Here is a 21507-nt window from a genome sequence, read left to right on the forward strand (position 1 = left end):
GACACAGACAAAGACACAGACAAAGACACAGACAAAGACACAGACAAAGACACAGACACAGACACAGACAAAGACACAGACAAAGACACAGACACAGACAAAGACACAGACAAAGACACAGACAAAGACACAGACAAAGACACAGACAAAGACACAGACAAAGACAAACACTAAGACACAGACACAGACAAACACTAAGACACAGACACAGACAAAGACAAAGACACACACAAAGACACAGACTAAGACACAGACACAGACAAAGACAAAGACAAAGACACAGACAAAGACACAGACAAAGACAAAGACAAAGACACAGACAAAGACAAAGACACAGACACAGACAAAGACACAGACAAAGACAAAGACAAAGACAAAGACACAGACAAAGACACAGACAAAGACACAGACAAAGACAAAGACACAGACACACACAAAGACAAAGACACACACAAAGACAAAGACACAGACAAAGACACAGACAAAGACACAGACAAAGACACAGACAAAGACACACACACAGACAAAGACACACACACAGACAAAGACACAGACAAAGACACAGACAAAGACACACACAAAGACACAGACACAGACAAAGACACACACAAAGACACAGACACAGACAAAGACACACACAAAGACACAGACAAAGACACAGACAAAGACAAAGACAAAGACACACACACAGACAAAGACACAGACAAAGACACAGACTAAGACACAGACTAAGACACAGACAAAGACAAAGACACACACAAAGACACACACAAAGACACAGACAAAGACACAGACAAAGACACAGACAAAGACACACACAAAGACACAGACAAAGACACACACACAGACAAAGACACACACAAAGACACAGACAAAGACACACACAAAGACACAGACAAAGACACACACAAAGACACAGACAAAGACACAGACAAAGACACACACAAAGACACAGACACACACAAAGACACAGACAAAGACACACACAAAGACACAGACAAAGACACACACAAAGACACAGACACACACACAGACAAACACACACACACAAAGACACAGACACAAAGACACACACAAAGACACACACAAAGACACACCAAGACACACACAAAGACACAGACTAAGACAAAGACTAAGACAAAGACACAGACAAAGACCCAGACTAAGACAAAGACACAGACAAAGACACACACAAAGACACAGACACACACACAGACACAGACAAAGACACAGACAAAGACACAGACAAAGACAAAGACAAAGACACAGACAAAGACAAAGACAAAGACACAGACAAAGACAAACACAAAGACACAGACACAGACACAGACAAAGACAAAGACACAGACACAGACACAGACACAGACACAGACAAAGACACAGACACAGACAAAGACAAAGACAAAGACACAGACAAAGACAAACACAAAGACACAGACTAAGACACAGACACAGACACAGACACAGACACAGACACAGACACAGACAAAGACACAGACACAGACAAAGACACAGACACAGACAAAGACACAGACACAGACAAAGACAAAGACAAAGACACAGACACAGACAAAGACACAGACAAAGACACAGACAAAGACACAGACAAAGACACAGACACAGACAAAGACACAGACAAAGACAAAGACACAGACAAAGACACAGACAAAGACACAGACAAAGACAAAGACACAGACAAAGACACAGACTAAGACACAGACACAGACACAGACACAGACACAGACAAAGACACAGACACAGACTAAGACACAGACACAGACAAAGACACAGACACAGACACAGACAAAGACAAAGACACAGACTAAGACACAGACACAGACAAAGACAAAGACAAAGACACAGACTAAGACACAGACACAGACAAAGACACAGACACAGACAAAGACAAAGACAAAGACAAAGACACAGACACAGACAAAGACACAGACAAAGACACAGACACAGACAAAGACACAGACACAGACAAAGACACAGACAAAGACACAGACACAGACAAAGACACAGACAAAGACAAAGACACAGACTAAGACACAGACACAGACAAAGACAAAGACAAAGACACAGACTAAGACACAGACACAGACTAAGACACAGACAAAGACAAAGACAAAGACAAAGACACAGACAAAGACACAGACACAGACAAAGACACAGACACAGACAAAGACAAAGACAAAGACACAGACAAAGACACAGACACAGACACAGACACAGACACAGACAAAGACAAAGACAAAGACACAGACACAGACACAGACACAGACAAAGACAAAGACAAAGACACAGACAAAGACACAGACACAGACAAAGACAAAGACACAGACAAAGACAAAGACACAGACAAAGACAAAGACACAGACAAAGACACAGACACAGACACAGACACAGACAAAGACAAAGACACAGACAAAGACACAGACAAAGACACAGACACAGACAAAGACACAGACAAAGACACAGACAAAGACACAGACACAGACAAAGACACAGACACAGACACAGACACAGACACAGACACAGACAAAGACCCAGTGCCTTAAAAAGTCTCTGTAACTCTGAAACTATTGGAAGTTTCAGCTTGACTCCCTGAGACTAAATCAGGTAAACCTTAAACACCACCAACAACTTTCTAAAGAAATATCTTTCAAACAAACAAATAAATGATAACAATTTGAACTACACGGTCTGGATGATGTGGGTCATGGACAAGTCACATGTAATATGAACTACACGGTCTGGATGATGTGGGTCATGGACAAGTCACATGTAATTTGAACTACACGGTCTGGATGATGTGGGTCATGGACAAGTCACATGTAATATGAACTACACGGTCTGGATGATGTGGGTAGTGGACAAGTCACATGTAATTTGAACTACACCGTCTGGATGATGTGGGTCATGGACAAGTCACATGTAATATGAACTACACGGTCTGGATGATGTGGGTTGTGGACAAGTCACATGTAATTTGAACTACACGGTCTGGATGATGTGGGTTGTGGACAAGTCACATGTAATTTGAACTACACGGTCTGGATGATGTGGGTCATGGACAAGTCACATGTAATTTGAAGTACACCGTCTGGATGATGTGGGTTGTGGACAAGTCACATGTAATTTGAAGTACACCGTCTGGATGATGTGGGTTGTGGACAAGTCACATGTAATTTGAACTACACGGTCTGGATGATGTGGGTTGTGGACAAGTCACATGTAATATGAACTACACGGTCTGGATGATGTGGGTCATGGACAAGTCACATGTAATATGAACTACACGGTCTGGATGATGTGGGTTGTGGACAAGTCACATGTAATATGAACTACACGGTCTGGATGATGTGGGTCATGGACAAGTCACATGTAATTTGAAGTACACGGTCTGGATGATGTGGGTCATGGACAAGTCACATGTAATTTGAACTACACCGTCTGGATGATGTGGGTCATGGACAAGTCACATGTAATTTGAACTACACCGTCTGGATGATGTGGGTCATGGACAAGTCACATGTAATATGAACTACACGGTCTGGATGATGTGGGTCATGGACAAGTCACATGTAATTTGAACTACACGGTCTGGATGATGTGGGTCGTGGACAAGTCACATGTAATATGAACTACACGGTCTGGATGATGTGGGTCATGGACAAGTCACATGTAATTTGAAGTACACGGTCTGGATGATGTGGGTTGTGGACAAGTCACATGTAATATGAACTACACGGTCTGGATGATGTGGGTTGTGGACAAGTCACATGTAATATGAACTACACGGTCTGGATGATGTGGGTTGTGGACAAGTCACATGTAATATGAACTACACGGTCTGGATGATGTGGGTCATGGACAAGTCACATGTAATATGAACTACACGGTCTGGATGATGTGGGTCATGGACAAGTCACATGTAATTTGAACTACACGGTCTGGATGATGTGGGTCATGGACAAGTCACATGTAATATGAACTACACGGTCTGGATGATGTGGGTCATGGACAAGTCACATGTAATTTGAACTACACGGTCTGGATGATGTGGGTTGTGGACAAGTCACATGTAATATGAACTACACGGTCTGGATGATGTGGGTCATGGACAAGTCACATGTAATTTGAGAAGGAATGAAATTGTGTTTAACCCTATTGAGTATTCGGATGGCATGGGGTGTGTGCGAGCCATACATTTTAAGTTGAATCAATCTTCAAAAAAATGTGGGTCGTACACAACCCATGTCATCCAAACTGTGCAGTCCAAAAATCCCAAGATAGATATGATGAAGAATAAGAACCCTAAACCCCAAGATAGTTATGATGAAGAATAAGAACCCTAAACCCCAAGAACCACCACAATCATCGGAAAGTCTTAACCAATGCTGAAACTTCACCTCACATAAGACACTGCTAACGGCGGACGACCTCAGCCACAAGGTCAAACCGCTCGACAAGCATCCACACTCTCTTCAGACTGATTCCCACCACTATCAGAAATTCTGAAGCCGTCGTCAAGTCCAGGCACTTGCATCAACTTGGGAACCCCTCTGCACATGGGACAGTGCTTGTTGCGCACAGATGACGACCTCAACCACATGATCAAGTTACACCTCTTCCCGCTCACAAGTTTCTCCGCCCCGTGGCGTTGCCGACCCCGATGGAGCACACCCCATCCTGGGTAATGCATGCACTTTATAGAATTTGTGGACTTTGCCGTATCCACATCGCTTTGCATGGGCAGAATGTACAAGCGTCCTCCCGTGAAGACGTCGCCAAGACACACGTTCAAGGTCACTTCAGCGTTGTCATAGTGACAGCCAAGGTCAAGGTCGTGGCCCATGTCGTAGGTGACGGAGAAGGCTTTGTGCGAGTCGAGACAGCCGCCACCCCAGACTGGGTAGAGGAGGGCGGTGATGGGAGACAGGTACTGGCGTCGCAGAGGTTTCAGCAGCCCTTTGTTGAATCCGAACTCATTCAACAGCACCTGGATCAATCACAATCAATTATACCTATTGCATTAACGAGGTAATGGAACTTACAGAATCAAAAAGCAAACAAGGTATGTTAGAGGAACGTTTAATTATGACAAAACAATAGGATACAGTCACTGATCTTCGACCCAGCGGTCTTTTAAGTGCACAGACACACGCTCATAATACAGACAATAGAACTGACAGCAGGGTGGAAAGTGTGCGAGTACTGTATGAATGGTTGTTATAAACAGGTTCCAATGTTCATCAGTGGTTGGTATTAACCCTTAGGCTGGTTGTTGCGCTACTTTACATATACTGTCACCTGGCTGTCACGACATAATGTCGCGCTACTGGCTCAGTCTGTTTGGTCGGTTCCGATTACCTCCCATGGATGCGAAAACCTATATGACCATTTTTCTTTATTTTTCTCTCTGTTAATTCATCAGTGGCTATGTAACATGTGTTACAGAATTGCACCAGTGTAAGGGTTAACAGGTTCTTCAATACAAGCTCTGAGAAGATGACGTTCAGTCCTTTCACACTGAGACACAATCAACTTTCAGCATACAGTGGAACCCCCATTTTAAGACTCCAATTTAAGACTGATCTGTTTTCTCAGAGTTTCTATCTATAGCCTCTGTAAATCTACCTCCCATTTTAAGACTACTTTTTTTTAAGGCCTGATTTTCTCAGATTTTCAGGTCTTAAAATCGGGGTTCCACTGATTACAGAATAGCGTACCCCATGTTTGTTCATGGTGTTGGGCCGTCCCTTGTGACAGGCGCTGTGTTCAATGTGTTCCAGCTCCTCCAGGACAAGCCGACAAAACTGCTGTGTGAAGAGTGGGAATGAGTACACCTCTTGCCCTGTACAAAACCAAACAAAAACTTTAAATATAAAACAATTCACAGGATAATAGACTGCTAACGTGCCAACAATCAAGAATCAAACAAGAAGAGCAAACGCTCGATCGAGTCACTTTCGCAGTTCTGAATATTATATGAGGCATCAGATGGACAGGAAGAAATTGCTATTCACAACACAATGAGTCACGTTCACATAAAATTTGAGCCCGGTCACTTTTATAGTTTCCGAGAAAAGCCCAACGTTAAGTTGTGTGTTGCCGAACAGAAAAGGCTAGTTATCTCCCTTGTTTTTCTGATAGCGTTCGTAAAAGGCTACAGATGTAAATACTTTGATGTAAAGAATAATCCTACAAAGTTTCAATCACATCCGATGAACTTTGTCAAAGATATAAAATGTCTAATTTTTCCTTTGACGCTGACCTGTGACCTTGAAAAAGGTCAAAGGTCAACGAAACCATCGTTAAAGTGTAGAGGTCATTGGAGGTCACGACTAAACAAAATATGAGCCCGATCGCTTTGATAGTTTCCGAGAAAAGTCCAACGTTAAGGTGGTGTCTACGGACGGCCGGACAGACTAACACTGACCGATTACATAGAGTCACTTTTTCTCAAGTGACTCAAAAACAATAATATGGTAAGTTAATGGAACGTTTAATCCCCCGAAAGTGGTGTATGGCTGCCTGAATGGCGGTGTAAAAATAGTCATACATGTAAAAACCCACTCGTGCAAAAAAACATGAGTGTATGTGGCATTTTCAGTCCATTATTCGTTAACGCAGAAGAAGAAGATGAAGGAACGTCTAATCTGAATGGCTATTTAGCATGCGTAACCCATAATTCAATCCCTGAGCCATCGTAGACCCGTGTGACCCACTTTCCTTTTTTTCACAATTTAGCCGTCAGTTTGTGGTTTCAATGCAACTCGCGGTATCTGCAATAGCACTTTATTGTGTACCTCTGAATCTAAAATGCAACAAACGACTGCGAATCACATAAACTTATCGGCAGGAGTTGGCTTCAAAGAAGCCAGCAATATGCAGAAAATGTGTCTGCTTGGGCACACACGACCTTGCGTGACCTGCTTCCGGGCTCCCTTTTTTTTTTAAACTTTCAAAACTTCGAATTGTACTGCTCTTGTCTTGATGAAAAAATAATTCTTTTATGATTTAAGAAAGTTTGTGTAACAAGCTGTCAATTTATCATTTAGATTTTAAAAGTTAGGTCTAGTGCCAAAACAAGGCTTCCGATTTGTTTTAAAGTAAATCCGGCAGGCCATGCAAAAATAAATTCTTTGAAAAATGCTCGCTCTTTATGGAGGGCACCTAGGATGTTCTCTAGCGGTAAGTGTTTAAACGAAAGGATGTTTGTACTGTGTGTAAACGCCTGACAGTGTCTGTGACCAGCAACTGATGGTTTACGTGAGGCTGAGTGAGGCTTTAACAAAACAAGACAATAAAAGTACATCTTGGACACACAGACAAAGAATTCTGAGAGAATCTTGAAATTAAAGCCATACAGTAGGACCCCTGATTTTAGACTTTCCCATTTTCAAGACTTGGTTGATGTTTTTTTTATATCATTGTTGGTTTTGGTTTGCAACCTGTGTAAATTTAGCGCCAATTGAAGATGTCCACCTTTGAAGACCCGATGTTGTCAGATATTTGGAGATCTTAAAACGCCGGTTCCACTGCATTCCTGCCATTTTCTTACCCATTGAGGACATCCTTAAAAGCAGACTTTCAACAGTGGCTGTGCTTGTCTTTGCCTCCGCCACAAGGGACAAAAACTCTGGGTGCAGAAACTTGTCCTTGGTAACAGAAACAAACACAGTTGTAAGGTGTGTGTGTGTGTTTATGTGTGTGTGTATGTGTATGTGTGTGGGTGTGTGTGTGGTGTGTATGTGTGTATGTGCGTATGTGGTGTGTGTGTGTGCATGAGTGTGTGTGTATGTGGTGTGTGTATGTGGTATGTGTGTGTGTGTGTGTGTGTTTTAAGTTGAGATTTTTCAATATTCATTGTGATTTGTGCATTTATTGCATGGCAACTATTGTCCATCAGTAGATCTATAATGTGTTACTTTATGTGTTGCTGTAAATTTATTGTTGCGTTATTTTGTAAGAATGCATATGTATTTGATGTTTAAATAGTATAGTTTTATTCATAGTTAATACATAAAGCGCGGAGAGCAGACTTTACTGTGGTTCGCGCTATATAAGCTCTCATTAATTTAGTTTTTGAGACATCCCCGTGCACTAAGGGATTTATAGCGCTGAGTTCAATAATTATTTTCGAGATTTGCTCTATAAATCCCTTAGTGCACTGGGATTGTTTCAATAACGATATTGTCAGTACCGCCAGAGAAAAAAAGATGATTCAAAACGCACATTTTGCTACGTGCATTTGGATAGGCAGAACTGTGTGGTCAGGTCGTGTAAGATCTACTTTTGTGTGGGCTGTCTCAAGTGTGTCGTGCTTTCGTCACACGCAAACTCTTGTTTTAATTTCTGTTGGTAAATTCCAGTGTAGTGTTAAGCTAAAAAGTGATGATCTTTCATAGAGACCTCATTTGAACTCGGAGAAAGGACTGTGCTCTAAGTAATTAGCGATTCAAAACCTCCAGTCGAGCTTTGGCAGATTGATTGTGCAGAGTGGTGCCCCTTGAATTGAAATGACTTGTCGACGGTTAGCACATTTTCAAAATAAATGTGGTATGTCTCTCGTGTTGTGTCTTCACTCATCGGGAAGTCTGGTACTAAATATGAACGATAAATGCTCTGAACTCTACACGTATTATATCCCCATCGTTTTTTCGTTCACATTTGCCCAACATGTTAATTTGCTGAGCGGGGTTTATGTCGTCTGCTAGGCTAGGGCAATCGAACCACTGCAGTCTCATTTCAAAAACAAAAATTGCTCATCACGTTGCATTGAGTCTGCACGCATGAGGCAGGCTGGTAATAAGTCTTATATGGTAAGAACGTTTTGAACCCTACACGTTTTCGGTTCCGATTGTTCTTGCCTTGAAATAATAATTCGGAAACCATTCATTTACTGAACTGATGCAGTCGTATTTCAGTGTAGTCTGCTACGTATGACAGAGTCGATCGAGTCAGTCGACTTCCAAATGCTGGTCTAGCTGGTACGTTATCGGAATAACACTTGTGTTTCTGTTAGCCGCTGGGAATTGTACACTAACTCATCATTTGGTAATGTGGATAATAAGCTACACTACATGCCACTAACACGGCATATGAGAAGAATCTATGCAAGTCGAAAATTAGATGAGACGCAGCGGCTTCTATTTTTAGATCAGTGGCACTGTGGCACAGGCACATGCAATCTGTCAGAAAACCCCCACTTCTGCTTTAATTGAGAAGCAGGAAATTTATGGTCATTTGGTATTATGGAGAATATAAGCTACATGTCATTAATTAATTCTGAGGATGAGAGTACAGTCTCGCTTAGGCAAAGGGCGGAAGAATACGCTCTGTGGAAAAGTTAGCGCACTCTTGGAGTGCGCTAACAGTTTTAGCGCATCGCCATTAGCCAATCAACTGGTTTACATAAGTCATGTGACACCAGTACTTACTGACAATTATTATTATTAAACACAAAAGAGTTAGATTCTATAAACAATGAATGTTTTAACAGCAAAACAGTGCATGTTACCATGTACAGTGGAACCTCTTTGACAACACCCAAACATCGGACAACATCAGGTCTTAAAGTGGAGGGAGTCTTAAAATGGAGGGAGTCTTAAAATGGAGGGAGTCTTAAAATGGGGGTACATTTACTGAGGATATGGATAGGAATCCAAACAAGAAGAGCAAACGCTCGATCGAGTCACTTTCGCAGTTCTGAATATTATATGAGGCATCAGATGGACAGGAAGAAATTGCTATTCACAACACAATGAGTCACGTTCACATAAAATTTGAGCCCGGTCACTTTTATAGTTTCCGAGAAAAGCCCAACGTTAAGTTGTGTGTTGCCGAACAGAAAAGGCTAGTTATCTCCCTTGTTTTTCTGATAACGTTCGTAAAAGACTACAGATGTAAATACTTTGATGTAAAGAATAATCCTACAAAGTTTCAATCACATCCGATGAACTTTGTCAAAGATATAAAATGTCTAATTTTTCCTTTGACGCTGACCTGTGACCTTGAAAAAGGTCAAAGGTCAACGAAACCATCGTTAAAGTGTAGAGGTCATTGGAGGTCACGACTAAACAAAATATGAGCCCGATCGCTTTGATAGTTTCCGAGAAAAGTCCAACGTTAAGGTGGTGTCTACGGCCGGCCGGCCGGCCAGCCGGCCGGCCGGACAGACTAACACTGACCGATTACATAGAGTCACTTTTTCTCAAGTGACTCAAAAACTAAGGACATAAAGGGAGGAAGTCTTAAATTCGGGGGTCTTAAAAGGGGGGGGGGGGGTCAACTGTAGTAAAATATTTGAGTCTGATAGCATTTAAACCAGTAGTGCATTGCCACAAATCAAACCAAGATAATTTTTATGCTGAGTCTCAGTTCGAAGAGTTGACCATTTTTGTGTGTTGCACTTCATGAAATTCTGGAAAGCAGCATCTTGACAGGTCCAGGATGACCATTCAATTCCACAGAATTTGTATTTTGAAAAAAAATTAGCAGTTTTAAAATGATCCATGATGTATTCATTCAACCAGTATGAATAATTCAATGTAACAACAATTAACGCCTGTTAATGTTATTAACAAACAATACTTATCACAACAAGAAATATACCTGCAGTTCATAGACCTCTCTGTGTCGAGGTACATATTTCTCCTTTATCTCTCTCCGTCTCGACAGTGATGCCTCACCCAGGTTTCTTCTTCGGGATGCTTCATTTTCGATCTTGTATAAACAACAAAATTTAGCGATAAACATTTACAGAATGCAACTTAAATTGGACAGAGATGGTACAAAGAAATTATTTATTCGTCACAGCAAAAGCGTGGGTCAAATTAATGCATCCATAGAATCAATAGAATTATCCCCCCCCCCCCTTCTCTGATATGAAAAGGAAATTAAGAATGTACTTTTGAGATTTAACAAAAAACAAGCACACACACACACAAACACAAACTAATAATATACATTCTGCAATACATTATTTACCTCTGTGAGAACCTCTTGAAACTGTTTTTCTGTCACACAACCTTTGTTCCTCAGAATCTGTTGACATAAAGAAGACATCATAGTCTGATAGTGATAATGATATATATAAAAATGGATATGTATGGAGATTCATGAAAAAACAACCACATAAGGAACATATATTATAGGTCTGCTGTATGCTTTAATTTAATAATTGTCATTGCATGTGCATAACATGATACATCTATCAACAAACTAAATATAAAATAAATGGGAAAAATTAACCCCCATTAAATCTGCCTCATAAGCAGCCTGCTAAACAGCACATGAAAATCAACGGCAGACAACTAACACTCTTTGCTCGCAAATACAGGTCCCTGTAAATGCAATCAAGCCAAAGAACATTTGTCGTGAATTTCATTGACGGATTGAGCTCCAAACTTAAGCATAATTCAGACCTGTTTACCCTAAACCCGAGGCAAGAGTACTTTCCCAAAAAGTTGAGTGTATTTTTTCAAAAAGTTGGTGTACTTTGCAAGCAAAGCCATATGGGGTAGGGAAAATGTACGCGTGGGTGCAAATGTGTTTGCCCGTGTTAGAATAGCATGTCTTGTGAACACCTTCAGAATTTAACTCCTTCCATTACAACAGGAATAAAACAATTTTATTTACCTGTCAGTTTATAGCATTATAACCAGTGTCTTCCAAACAGATTGATAATGAAAAGATGAAGTTCGTGAAATAACATCTGCGGTTGACAGTGGCAAGTTCATTTATACAATCATCTCAGAAAACACTGCTTCTGCGGTTGACAGTGGCAAGTTCATTTATACAATCATCTCAGAAAACACTGCTTCAGCGCGGACTACAGCCTTTTCTTCTGGCAGGATTTGCTTTGTGGGAATGAACTTCATAATTCCTTGGCAGCTTTCAGCGGATTTCTTAGCAGCAACCTTGTCCAGGTGAGTTTTAGAACTGCAGTGTCGTTCGATGTCATATTTCCCAGCACTGATGGGCATCGGAGAAATCTGATTTACAATACTTGCAGTGTGCATGACTTTTTCCCATAGTAGACTCCACAATTCCTGGCTCTTTCTTATATTTCTCCAAGAAAATCTGCTGCTTCTGCTGTTTAGACTTGGTACAGTCATCCGAAACTGGCACATTTTTCCGCTTCATTTTGCCACGATTATCCAGACGATCGCACGTGCCAACAACTGAACAAGGTTTCCACAGCTGAAGACTCGCTGTCATGGTTATCTCCCTTCGACCGAAACTGGTATCAGTTGTACCATTCCGTAATCAGCACACCAACACCGGAAAACATATTCTAGACTTTTTCTTAGGCGTATTTTGTGCGTGTGTCGCGTATTTGCGTACCGATAATAATTTGGCGTACAAAATACGCCCAAATCGTACTGGTAAACAGGTCTGATAATTAATTAATTCGGTTGTTTGATCGACGAAAATGACCCGAGAATGTCTACGTTGTCATTCTAGGGACATCACTAAGGCCTCCCCTGTCGCCGCTTACATCTCCAACAATTCCACATGGACCCACCATATCTACAACGTGGCTGCTAAAGGGAACCGGACTGTTGGTTTTCTGCTACGCAACTTCAGGGAGTGTACCCAAAAGGCGAAGAAGGCAACCTACACCACAATGGTCAGGCCCACCCTGGAGTATGCTGTAACAGTAAGGGACCCCCACCTTGAACAGGAAAAGGCTCCACTTGAAAAGGTCCAGCGACGAGCAGCTATAATTATGTGTTCAACAACTACACAGACAGGAACCCTGGCTCCGTTACCACTATGCTCAACAAACTCAACTGGGACAGCCTGGAGACCCGCCGCCAAAACATGCGACTAGTGATGTTGTACAAAATCAAAAACTCACTATAGTAGCCATCGCCGCAGCGGCGTATACCTCTCCCTCTGACCCTCGAACACGGGGAGCTGGCCGGCTGCACCAGGAGTACACCCTCCACCCAGCCCTTTCAAACTCATTTTTCCCCCGCACAATCTCCGAATGGAATAAGTTGCCAACACTGGTATCGTCGGCCCCCTCCCTGGAGTCGTTTCGCTCCCGTCTCGGCGGCAGTCTCCTGCAGTCGGGCATGAGAGCCACTTGAACGCACCCTCCCCTGTACATAGTGTTAAACCTCCCCACCTTTTTAATCTCCCTGTTTGCCGGAGCTAGCCACTCTCTGGACTCCCAAAAAATTTAGATCCCTACTTACCAAACAAAAAGCAAATACTCCTTGCTCAGTACATTTTTGGATGAATAAATATAACTATAAAATAGAAAGAAATCATTGGATGATAGCAAACAACTGCACCAAGGAAGAGCGACTAAGGCTACTTCACTGGAAGATATTGCATAATATCTACCCCACTAATATCTTACTACACAAAATGAAAAAACGTGAAAACAATCGCTGTAGTCTGTGTGGAGATATTGATTTCATTGAACATTTTTTCTTTAAATGCCCAAGAATATCACTTTTTTGGAAGAACGTAGAAAAGCAAATCTATATAAAAACAGGTTCACAGATAAAATTAAAAGAAACTGACGTTTTATTGACTCACATGCGAAGCAAAAGTGAGTCTATGTACTCACCCGAGTCGTCCGTCCGTCCGTCCGTCCGGACGTCCGTCCGGACGTCCGTCCGTCCGGAAAACTTTAACGTTGGATATTTCTTGGACACTATTCAGTCTATCAGTACCAAATTTGGCAAGATGGTGTATGATGACAAGGCCCCAAAAAACATACATAGCATCTTGACCTTGCTTCAAGGTCAAGGTCGCAGGGGCCATAAATGTTGCCTAAAAAACAGCTATTTTTCACATTTTTCCCATTTTCTCTGAAGTTTTTGAGATTGAATACCTCACCTATATATGATATATAGGGCAAAGTAAGCCCCATCTTTTGATACCAGTTTGGTTTACCTTGCTTCAAGGTCAAGGTCACAGGAGCTCTTCAAAGTTGGATTGTATACATATTTTGAAGTGACCTTGACCCTGAACTATGGAAGATAACTGTTTCAAACTTAAAAATTATGTGGGGCACATGTTATGCTTTCATCATGAGACACATTTGGTCACATATGATCAAGGTCAAGGTCACTTTGACCCTTATAAAATGTGACCAAAATAAGGTAGTGAACCACTAAAAGTGACCATATCTCATGGTAGAAAGAGCCAATAAGCACCATTGTACTTCCTATGTCTTGAATTAACAGCTTTGTGTTGCATGACCTTGGATGACCTTGACCTTGGGTCAAGGTCACATGTATTTTGGTAGGAAAAATGTGTAAAGCATGTGAGTCGTATGGGCTTTGCCCTTCTTGTTTGGTTTCCAACCAAACAAGCAACATGACCAAACTATAAGAAATATTAACTTTATTCTGCTTGTTGCAAAAATGTCAATAAGTATATACAAATACGGAGAAGGCTTTGACCCAAATTGTATATTTGAAAGAGAGCTCTCCATTCGGCTTTTTGACTGAGAAACCCAGTACTATCATGCTATTGTAAATGACTCGTTGCAAATGTCAATGTATTAACTAAGGTGAACCAATGATGAAAACAATTATGACGAACAGCAAAATATATCATTATTATTAATTCATTTAAACACAACCATGGTAATAGAGAGAGAGAGAGGGAGAGAGAGGGAGGGAGAGAGAGAGGGAGAGGGAGAGAGAGAGAGAGAGAGGGAGAGAGAGAGAGAGATTGAGAGAGGAAGAGAGAGAGACAGAGAGAGGGGGAAAGGGGAGGGTGCGAGAGAGAGAGAGAGGTAGAGAAAGAGCGGAGGGAGGGGTGGGAGAGAGAGAGCGAGAAAGAGAGATTTTCGAAGATTGTCCATGTTAAACGAAAGAATGATATTATTGCTATTTATAACCCTATCTGTTTATGTTTAAACTGTTCAGCATCGCTCACAGTATCAGAGAGAGAGAGAGAGAGAATGGTAGGGTTTATGTTTAAACTGTTCAGCATCGCTCACAGTATCAGAGAGAGAGAGAGAGAGAGTGGCAGGGAGGGTGAGAGAGACAGAGAAGGGGAGAGGGGGAGAGAGAGAGAGAGAGGACGATTAAAGATAGAGAGAGGGAGAGAGGGGAGGGGAGGGAGAGAGAGGATGGGGAGAGAGGATAGAGAAAGAGAGAAAGTGTGCAAATGCCAGTTGACGGAGAGAATTATAGCTAAATTATAATTGATTGAAAATATTGTACATTTTCGAAGATTGTCCATGTTAAACGAAAGAATGATATTATTATTATTTATAACCCATTCTGTTTACGTTTAAACTGTTCAGCTTCGCTCACAGTATCATACTCGTAGCGAGTCATATTGTAACTGAGGTTCAAAAAAGAAAAGAAGTAATAAAGAAAAAAAAAAAGAAAGAAAGAGAGAAAGAAAAAAAAAAAAAAAAAAAAAAAAAAGTTAGCCACTCTTGGTAACAGTGACTCAACCGCAGGACTCTGAGACGTTCGCAAGAACCCAGTCCTCTACGGAAGAAGAAGAAGAGAATAATTCATTCTTTGACGCATGTGTGGTGAGTGAGAGAAATCTGTATTGACATTGTGTGACTGTGTCAATAGAATTATAATTTCTAGCGCCTGTATTGCGTCGTAGGCTGTTATCGTAGGTATGACGTAGGTATGACGTAGGTTTTAGGGTTTCGTCATTTCACAGACAGGGGTGTCAGCTTGTGTCTATCGGTTACGTCTGCGTGTTCGGTTTGAATGAAAACACACAGACTATGCATTTGTTTGAATATTCCTGAATGGGGAATGCTTAGTTTTGTTCTTAATAAGTTAAATTAGTTTAGATCGTATTGATAAAAGAATGTTTGGGGTGACGACGCATAATCAAGCAGCGTCATATAGGACCCTCTTTCCCCTTCCCCTTTTCCCGACTAAAATGAGTAAAAGTTGTAATGAACTCGGCCAAAGTTGAAACAAACGCGCACTTGTGGCCTGGACTGGCAGAGAAAGAACATGTCAAGCCTTGCCGGCCTTTGGATGAATTATGCATTTGTGATGCATTTGTGAAGTGAAAAAGTGTGTGTTGGTGTGTACCAATTGGAGTGATGGAGTGTGTGTTGGCTGTATGTCCTGGAACCGAATGCTGTTGTGAACCAGGGAGTGTTTCGTGTCCAGAGATGATGTAGACCAGCCGAGCGGACTCTTGGTGGGATAGCGTGTTAGTTCCGTGTATGTTTAGCATAGCGTGTATGTTTTACTACCGTGTTTTATCATAGCGTGTTTACTACCGTGTTTACACCAGTGACTTTATAGTGTTGTGGCAACAGAACTTTTTCGAAGTAGAGATTTGCCTCACCCCACTTCTGACACCACATTTTGGAGTATGTGTTTCCACCTTTTTCAGACTAAGTGTTGAAAGTGTTTATTGAAAAGTAGCATTAGTCTGACGAACCTATTTTTAACTTTTATTTTAAATGCTTGGTGATTGTGTGCGTGAGTGTTATGCAATAAAGAGGACAGAGAACATCATTCAATGTATTCAAACTACTTTTTATTGTTTGTGTATTCTCTCCCTCTCACTTTTTTTGTAATTGCAACACCCGCGTGCGCTCCACCACATTTTGGCGTCGCCCGACAGTATAGATAAATGGACACATATTTTGAGAATAGAAAGTAGTACAGTAGTAGTAGTTTAGGTATACACGCTATCCCACCCGTCACCAACCTGGAACCACCCGTCACCAACCGTCACCAACCTGGAACCACCCGTCACCAACCTGGAACCACCCGTCACCAACCTGGAACGACCCGGTGATGGACGGACTTTGGAGGAGAGACTCCAGCTCGACTATCGACCAACCCCAGGGAGTGGACGACTTTAACACCGTCAATTTCCGAGGATCTGTGGTGACTGTGTTTGTTTCTGCACGTGCCGGTAATGTGAAAGGACATTTAGTGGAACGTATCGACGGCCAATGGTGAGTGGAATTTTTAAATATCTTCCACAGAGGAACAGTGGCTGATGCGGAACAGGCGTCCTGATACCGTGTGCGTTCTGTATATCTGCTTTATCATGTCTTGCTACTGACCCGGTAGTGACATTTTGTTGAATTCGTGGACTTGTGGGTCTAGTGAACATTACTGCATATTTGCCTCATTTTGTGTGCTGTGTTTATGTTCAAGCATTTTGTATACATGTGAGCAGAATAGTGTCACTTGTGTGATATTTTTGTTTTATTGTTCACCATGAGCGACGGTGAGATGGAAGATACAGTGGGGGTAGTCCCATGAGCACCCCGCAGTGTCTTCTCACCGGGATCGCCCTGAAACGTTCGCGACGGTGAGATGGAAGAGGCAGTGGGTGGTAGTCCCATGAGCACCCCACAGTGTCTTCTCACCGGGATCGCCCTGAAACGGTAACCATGCGAAGTCTGGGGCTTGGGTTATGCGTTGCTAGTTAATTTGTTTTAAGCAAACATGGTGAGCAACATTTAATTGTTGAAATACCAAATATCAAAAATATCAAACATATCGAACATATTGGGAGGGAAGGATATATCTACATATTATTAAATGTTATATACTAACTTGTACAAGGAACCCCGCACAGTGCATTCGCGTGCAGTTGACGTACTCCCTCGGTTCCTTCGGATCATGGAAACATTATTGGATTCTTAGGGAGTGGGTTCAAGTAAAGTTGGGGAGCAGCTGTTCTGTGTTGCCTATTGTTTAGTGCAGGTTAGGCATGTAAATATGTTCTAAGGTTACTTTGTTGTGGAAAAAAAATTTGGCGTCCTTGACAGTACGTTGTTCTCTGTCCTCAGGATCATTTTCTTTTATTATTCAATGAGAATCCCCCCCCCTCCCACCTCCTGATCTGTATCATCAACAAGTCGAAGTCTTTGTTAGCAATAGTTTCGGTACAGTCAATGCATCTTTAAATAGTGGTTGACATGTAGGTTCGAAATGTGTTAACAGTTTCGGTACAGTCAATGCATCTTTAAATAGTGGTTGACATGTAGGTTCGAAATGTGTTGATAGTTTCGGTACAGTCAATGCATCTTTAAATAGTGGTTGACATGTAGGTTCGAAATGTGGTAATAGTTTCGGTACAGTCAATGCATCTTTAAATAGTGGTTGACGTGTAGGTTCGAAATGTGTTACTCAGGATTAGCTTTTGTGACTGAGACTTGCGACGGCTGAAGATATAGGTTAGCCCAATTTGAGTTTTGATTGGTTGTTGAAACTTCTTTGGTGTTTAGGTTTTAACATCATGTTTTTGTTTCCAAGACATGCCTTCAGGAGAAGTCATGCTAAGTTGGGGAGAATGTGGTGAGTGAGAGAAATCTGTATTGACATTGTGTGACTGTGTCAATAGAATTATAATTTCTAGCGCCTGTATTGCGTCGTAGGCTGTTATCGTAGGTATGACGTAGGTATGACGTAGGTTTTAGGGTTTCGTCATTTCACAGACAGGGGTGTCAGCTTGTGTCTATCGGTTACGTCTGCGTGTTCGGTTTGAATGAAAACACACAGACTATGCATTTGTTTGAATATTCCTGAATGGGGAATGCTTAGTTTTGTTCTTAATAAGTTAAATTAGTTTAGATCGTATTGATAAAAGAATGTTTGGGGTGACGACGCATAATCAAGCAGCGTCATATAGGACCCTCTTTCCCCTTCCCCTTTTCCCGACTAAAATGAGTAAAAGTTGTAATGAACTCGGCCAAAGTTGAAACAAACGCGCACTTGTGGCCTGGACTGGCAGAGAAAGAACATGTCAAGCCTTGCCGGCCTTTGGATGAATTATGCATTTGTGATGCATTTGTGAAGTGAAAAAGTGTGTGTTGGTGTGTACCAATTGGAGTGATGGAGTGTGTGTTGGCTGTATGTCCTGGAACCGAATGCTGTTGTGAACCAGGGAGTGTTTCGTGTCCAGAGATGATGTAGACCAGCCGAGCGGACTCTTGGTGGGATAGCGTGTTAGTTCTAGGTAGTGCTTTACTGCCGTGTATGTATAGCATAGCGTGTTTTACTACCGTGTTTTATCATAGCGTGTTTACTACCGTGTTTACACCAGTGACTTTATAGTGTTGTGGCAACAGAACCTTTTCGATGTAGAGATTTGCCTCACCCCACTTCTGACACCACATTTTGGAGTATGTGTTTCCACCTTTTTCAGACTAAGTGTTGAAAGTGTTTATTGAAAAGTAGCATTAGTCTGACGAACCTATTTTTAACTTTTATTTTAAATGCTTGGTGATTGTGTGCGTGAGTGTTGTGCAATAAAGAGGACAGAGAACATCATTCAATGCATTCATCGAACTTTTATTGTTTGTGTATTCTCTCCCTCTCACTTTTTTTGTAATTGCAACACCCGCGTGCGCTCCACCACACATGTAAACGAAATGCATTTGTACAGTTCATCGGAGTTCATTCCGTGACTTCAAAGGGATCTAAAATGACTTGTTCTGCTATACAAGTGCAGGTTCTGCAAATTTGGAGGTTATAATAATATAAATGCCTCTGAATTATGAGCTATGAATTTAACACGCTAAAGTTCAAGATTACCCGAATATAACTCCAACGTTCATGTCACGACTCGGTGGCAGCAGAGCCCTGCAGCCATCCACCTCCCTCCCATAGCTGTTGATGGATTGTACAAAGTTTTAATAACCCCAAAACCTAGCCAAGCTCCTCTCCACTGCCCTCCTGCATCCCCCCTACCCCCCCCCCCCCCCCTCCCCCAGCTTTGGCTTTTTAACTTCCTTACACGACTGGCACAGACCGCAATGGGGGCCAACAGTGTATGGACATCACCGCGGGACCTTCAACATCCAAGAAATTGGATCCGGTCCCCCACGGGAAGAAGAAGAAGAAGAAGAACGTAAAATACGCAGTTTGCATTTTTCAACAACAGAAGGCACAGACCCAACACCAAACGGTATCGATCGCTCGCATACACTTAAACTCACCTTCATGTAGTTTTCTTGAAACTGATTCCGATCGTAGAAAACGACATGGAGATTGTACCTTTTAATGTAAAAGTTATGAGTGAAGAAACACGAGCAAACGAAAGTTTGAGTCTTCAACAGGCCCTCCATGTTTTACAACATGCATGCTCTCCCTTGGATTGAAAACTTTAAAACAGTGGATTTGCATTTGGTGTTGGCATATTGTGTGAGTAGAAAACCAAAATGATATATATATTCTTGCTTCCGCTATATTTTTTTAAATTTTTGTCCGCTCTTAATTTATTCTTGCGAAATGTACATCTTCTTCCTCTCTTCTAATATTTTCTTTAAAAACTAAAAACAAGAAGGAGGTAAGAGTTAGATGCATCCAACATTTTCTAGGGCGCAATTCCATACCAATAAACACGTCGTCCACCTCCACCAGAGGCACACGACAACGGTAGTCTTGTTATGATTGAGTATATTGGTCTGCCGAGTTTGTTGCACAGCAGCTTGTCGTGTTTCGATAATGTCGGTGTTACACGGGTAATGGGCTGATTTATTTCCCAAACATCGCCAAAAGAATTAGAGCCTATGAAAAAGAATGTTATTAAATTTATACATGTACACCCGAACGGGGGAAAAATAAATAAATGGAGAAACCCTTCTTTCTGCCGATGGGTGAGTGAGTCGGTCAGTCATTTGAAAAAAAAAAGTTTTTCAGAAAGAAAAAATCTTTTTGATTCATTTTTAAAATTATGTTTTAATTATTTTTATTACCCAGGCATGTGGGGAATGGAGTTTTTTGTTTTTTGTTTTAAAGGGTTTAAAAAAAAGGTCTAGGAACTGGAGGTACAAACTAGAAACCATTGAGGAACTGGAAACACTGATTCTTTTCAGGTTTGATATTCTGCCTTTAGAGAAACTACATATATATTTATTACTTTTTGTTGTTTTTTGTGTTTTGTCTGTTGTGTGCCTGTGTTGTAGTTGTATACAGAGAATCAATAACCAGCACGGCCACAGATTTCTGTGTTTGTTTGTTGTGTGCCTGTGTTGTAGTTGTACACAGAGAATCAATAACCAGCACAGCCACACATTTCTGTGTTTGTTTGTTGTGTGCCTGTGTTGTAGTTGTATACAGAGAATCAATAACCAGCACGGCCACAGATTTCTGTGTTTGTTTGTTGTGTGCCTGTGTTGTAGTTGTATACAGAGAATCAATAACCAGCACGGCCACAGATTTCTGTGTTTGTTTGTTGTGTGCCTGTGTTGTAGTTGTACACAGAGAATCAATAACCAGCACGGCCACACATTTCTGTGTTTGTTTGTTGTGTGCCTGTGTTGTAGTTGTACACAGAGAATCAATAACCAGCACAGCCACACATTTCTATGTGAGTTAGCTACACATAGATTTGTGCTTTTGATAACAGTTTTTCATCTAAAATTGTTGAACTATCAAATATGTGTCAGTTTTGTACCACTTTCATTGGAAACTATTACTGTGTGTTTGAGATGCACTTTCAACAGCGGTATGTGTGTATGTGTGTGTGTGTATGTGTGTGTGTGCATGCATTTGTGTTTGTTTG

General features: G+C 41.5%; 2 protein-coding genes across 2 annotated transcripts in view; both read right to left on the reverse strand.

Moving 5' to 3' along the window:
- Positions 1-2574: 2574 nt before the first annotated feature.
- LOC138975109 (2-oxoglutarate and iron-dependent oxygenase domain-containing protein 2-like) lies at positions 2575-20100 on the reverse strand. Its single transcript, XM_070347766.1, has 6 exons — positions 19940-20100; positions 10999-11055; positions 10624-10734; positions 7571-7667; positions 5736-5860; positions 2575-5005 (listed from the first exon to the last, which is right to left on the reverse strand). The coding sequence occupies exons 1-6, from the start codon at positions 20066-20068 to the stop codon at positions 4460-4462; spliced, it is 1065 nt and encodes a 354-aa protein (XP_070203867.1). The 5' UTR covers positions 20069-20100; the 3' UTR covers positions 2575-4459.
- The window catches only part of LOC138975106 (phosphatidylserine decarboxylase proenzyme, mitochondrial-like), an 86544-nt gene continuing 79236 nt past the window's right edge, over positions 14200-21507 (reverse strand). The window contains exon 7 of the transcript XR_011458510.1: positions 14200-14323. The gene's annotated coding sequence lies outside the window, so the exon portion shown is untranslated. The remainder of the gene's footprint in view (positions 14324-21507) is intronic.

The sequence above is a fragment of the Littorina saxatilis genome, linkage group LG9 (genome assembly GCF_037325665.1).
Source record: "Littorina saxatilis isolate snail1 linkage group LG9, US_GU_Lsax_2.0, whole genome shotgun sequence".
Lineage (NCBI taxonomy): Eukaryota > Metazoa > Mollusca > Gastropoda > Littorinimorpha > Littorinidae > Littorina > Littorina saxatilis.

Coding starts and splice junctions, on each gene's coding strand:
- LOC138975109 (XM_070347766.1), bottom strand. CDS start 20,068: ATGGAGGGCCTGTTGAAGACTCAAACTTTCGTTTGCTCGTGTTTCTTC. Junction 10,735..10,998: donor TTCAAGAGGTTCTCACAGAG/GTAAATAATGTA, acceptor TGTTTATACAAG/ATCGAAAATGAAGCATCCCG. Junction 5,861..7,570: donor TTTAAGGATGTCCTCAATGG/GTAAGAAAATGG, acceptor GGTTTTGTACAG/GGCAAGAGGTGTACTCATTC.